This window comes from Morone saxatilis, unplaced genomic scaffold (assembly GCF_004916995.1).
Source record: "Morone saxatilis isolate NCDOM2014 unplaced genomic scaffold, NCSU_SB_2.0 Contig14, whole genome shotgun sequence".
NCBI classification, from domain to species: domain Eukaryota; kingdom Metazoa; phylum Chordata; class Actinopteri; family Moronidae; genus Morone; species Morone saxatilis.
Window position 1 is genome coordinate 22,637,418 of NW_023339696.1, and position 3,505 is coordinate 22,640,922.

The 3,505-nt window shown below is 39.5% G+C and overlaps 1 protein-coding gene across 1 annotated transcript in view; it reads right to left on the reverse strand.

Moving 5' to 3' along the window:
• Nucleotides 1-2,372, reverse strand: part of gsg1l (gsg1-like) — a 19,198-nt gene extending 16,826 nt beyond the window's left edge. Inside the window, exon 1 of the mRNA XM_035654470.1 lies at nt 2,254-2,372. Within this exon, the coding sequence (XP_035510363.1) occupies nt 2,254-2,338 (85 nt within the window). The 5' untranslated portion in view covers nt 2,339-2,372. The remainder of the gene's footprint in view (nt 1-2,253) is intronic.
• Nucleotides 2,373-3,505: the final 1,133 nt, after the last annotated feature.

The window sequence follows — 3,505 nt, forward strand, 5'->3', positions numbered from 1 at the left end:
TCTATAACTTTTAAAATTCTGATTTAAAATAAGAAAAATTAAATGATAACAGCACTTTGCTGTAAATTAAAGCCTGATTATTTGTATTATAGCAGTGATTGTCTGTATTTATAGCTCATTGCATTGGTTTTACAGTGTGAATATCTTTAATTTAACATTAAAAGGCTAATATGTAAAATTAAAACTAAAAACTGCATGTTAATTATAGAAAATTACTGTATTTTAACCGTTTGTATTACTCTTACTTATTTCTAACCGTGTAATGAAGAAAAACGCCAAGGCGGACAAATAGAGCACAATTACTTGAGTACATGTACTTAGTTACTTTTCCACCACTGTGATTCAGATTAAATCTCTCACTCTCTGTTTTGATGTGTGAAGAACAGGATTTACGGTCACGTTCTCAGCTTTTTAAAAAACAACCTCTGGTCTGTTGGAAGCGTCCTCAAAGGGGCCCCGAGGAGGAAGCGGCGAGCAGTGTGCAGCGTGGCGGACACAGAGCCAACAACTTGTGTAAGAGGTTTAACACGAGATGGGAGTAAAATCCCTGGCGTCCCCACACGGCAAAGGCTTCCAGGGGATAACCTCTGCCCCCGGACGACCTCTCACAAATCTGCATCGGCCTCTTTCCACCTCTTGGAGCACGGCTGAATGTGTGTTAGAGGAGGAATATGACGTCTGTGGCTCCTGCTGCTAAATTAATATTAATCATTTTTTTGGCTTTACGGATTCTATGGATCCTGCATTTGAGGGTGAAATGGCTCCATACCGCAACCCCAGAAGACCTAAAAGAAGCAACGTTTCATCCAGACATACGAAAATTGGTATGCACATGTATCATGTCCAGATGTACAAAAAAGCCTCTTGGACCCATACCCCAAACCCAACAGGGAGTCGGCCATTCTGAACTTAGTGGTCATTTTTGGCGATTTGCACTTGTCATATTTTAACAAACTCTTCCAGCAGCACAATATATTGATTATAGCAGCCTATTGATTATATTATATCTCAGGCTGAACCCCACCTCATGCAAACAGCAATCAAACACAATCAAGTGGGTCTAATTTCCACCATTCCCCGAGAGGGTTGTTCCCATCCTTTTTAGGAATTTCAAGGTCTGTAGTTTCTTTTTAGATGTTGAACTTTCTGTCATTCTGCTCACAGCTTTAATTATTAACTGTGTTTGACGAGATCCAACTGAACCAAGATTAAAAATTCTCTTTTACAAAGAAGGCAGTTAAAGACAGACGCTGACCAGACAGGACACACATACAGCAGGGATTTCTTGTGTAATACCCACAATTTGATACAGTTTTATTTGTATGGTGCCAAATCATAACACAAGTTATTTAACACTCTACAAATAGAGCAGGTGTAGACTGTACTCCTTCTAAAAGCAGCGGCAAGGAAAAACGTTCTATTAGGAGGCAGAAACCTCATGCAGACCCCGGCTCTAATGAGAGCGTCACAAGTGAAGTAATTTCACAATCCCATGTGGCACAAAACAAACATTTCCAAATGTCACCTCATCACCAGGAAAGTCAAAAATCAATTGCCACTACTACAAACTAAGCCAAAGTTTTAAAACTAGTCAATTTTCTAATTTTCTAACCCTAACCCTAACCCCATTTTGTCATGAACCAGCTCAAAGTTCAGACGAAACAAAGGAGACCACACCGATAATTAAGGTTTTAAAATAAAAGAAATGTATTAAACCAATATTATACTATACACAAAGTATAAACAATATGTGTTGTGTTGTCAGAAGTGTAGTGAGTGTGTGGATATGGGCTTAGTCAGGTGTAGGGAAAAAAACAAATCTAAATAAACCCAAAACCCAGAACAACCAGTGATTGAAGTCTTTAAAGGCATTTTTTTAAACTAAAGGTTTGATGTGTCTTACCAGGCGTTCATCTTACAAGCAGGGAGCCTTCCCTCCCCCACTTGTACTGTTTTTCAGAGGCTCCATTTTGAAGCAAAAAACTGACATCATATGAAACTAGAAGACCTAACACATACATTGGTACCAACCATGTGATGCTAGGATGTCAGGAAGTGGACTAAATAACGCTCAAAAGTTAGGCTAAATTTTGGCGCTGTAAAAACTGGCCTGGCAATTCCATAATTGTTATTGTTATTGAGTCCATAAACAGTGCTGGAATTGCATGAATTGGGAATTACTGAAAAGCTGAGACACATAAGTCAGTGCCCAACTCATGCCACCCTTAGTCAAAAAAAGTCTGGACTGCTTACCGGACAGCACGGTGAAGACGGCGGCGAAGGCGTTGAGTTTGAGTCCGTCGATGACGTTGCTGGAATGGAAAAGCTCGAGACACATCAGGCTGAAGCCGACCACCAGCAGCAGGATGTAGAGCACCTCGGATACCACCGACAACCACAACACGCCTGCAAAGAAAACAACACACAGAAGGTTTTATTTTTCACCAAACCAGAGTTAGTTATTGTTGGAAAGACAAAAACAAAGATGGTTTTGGGGAGTTTTACTTTGTTTTTCTCCAAACTGAAGTGTGTTTTACGATTATCTGCAAGGTAAAATTAGTTGTTTTGTCAATGGAGTCTGGTTTACTGTAGCGCCTATTGTTTTGTGCTCTAGTACGACATCTAGTGGCAGTGAATGTCATATATATATATATATAACTTTAAGCACCAATAATCATCCATCATACATTTTCCGTCTGGTATTTAATTCTCACATTCTGTCTCATTACATTTCTGTTAAAATATTTTCTACTTTCTCATTTTCACTTATTATTTGATTATCTGTAAATAACTTTGAGTTGTTTTTGTGTCTGATAAGTTAAATCATCCACAGTGTTCAGCTTTATGATTCAAATGCTCTCAAATGACAATCTTAAGTCTGTTTGGAGCTGCCGTTGTCATTCAGATGAGGCACAAAGACTGGGATCGGTGCCAGAGGAGGAATCAAACTGAATGCAGCAATGGCTTGTGGGATATCTCTCTTTCTGAGTCTGACTACAACTTCCCTTTAGCTCTCTGTCGCTTTCTCTGACACACTCAGTTCACAAAGAGAGAGAGAAAAGCTCCTGGACTGTGGACGTCATGGATTCAACTTGTCAAACATCTGAAGCTTTTCCACTTGACACTCTGGGAAAAATAAAAGACCATCAGACGAATCGTGAGGTGAAATCTGTCGGTGCTGAGAGACCGGATTCAGAGGGCTCCCAGTTCAGACCAGTGGCTCCCAACCTTCTTCCTTAAGGGATCCCTTTTCTTTCATTTAGTCAACTGACTACATCAGATATTTCATATTACATTTAAAACTGTACAATGAACTCAAACAGTGAACTCAGAAACTGCAGGAAGTTAAAAAACGAGAGATTTGGATGAATTTAGATCAAAATATATATAATGGACAGAGCTTCAGGGTCTGTGAAGTGACTTAAACCTGCATTATCTGTAAAGGCCAGCAGGGGGCAGCTCCATTTGATGCAATACAAACAGATACCATTCAGTTTTATGGAGA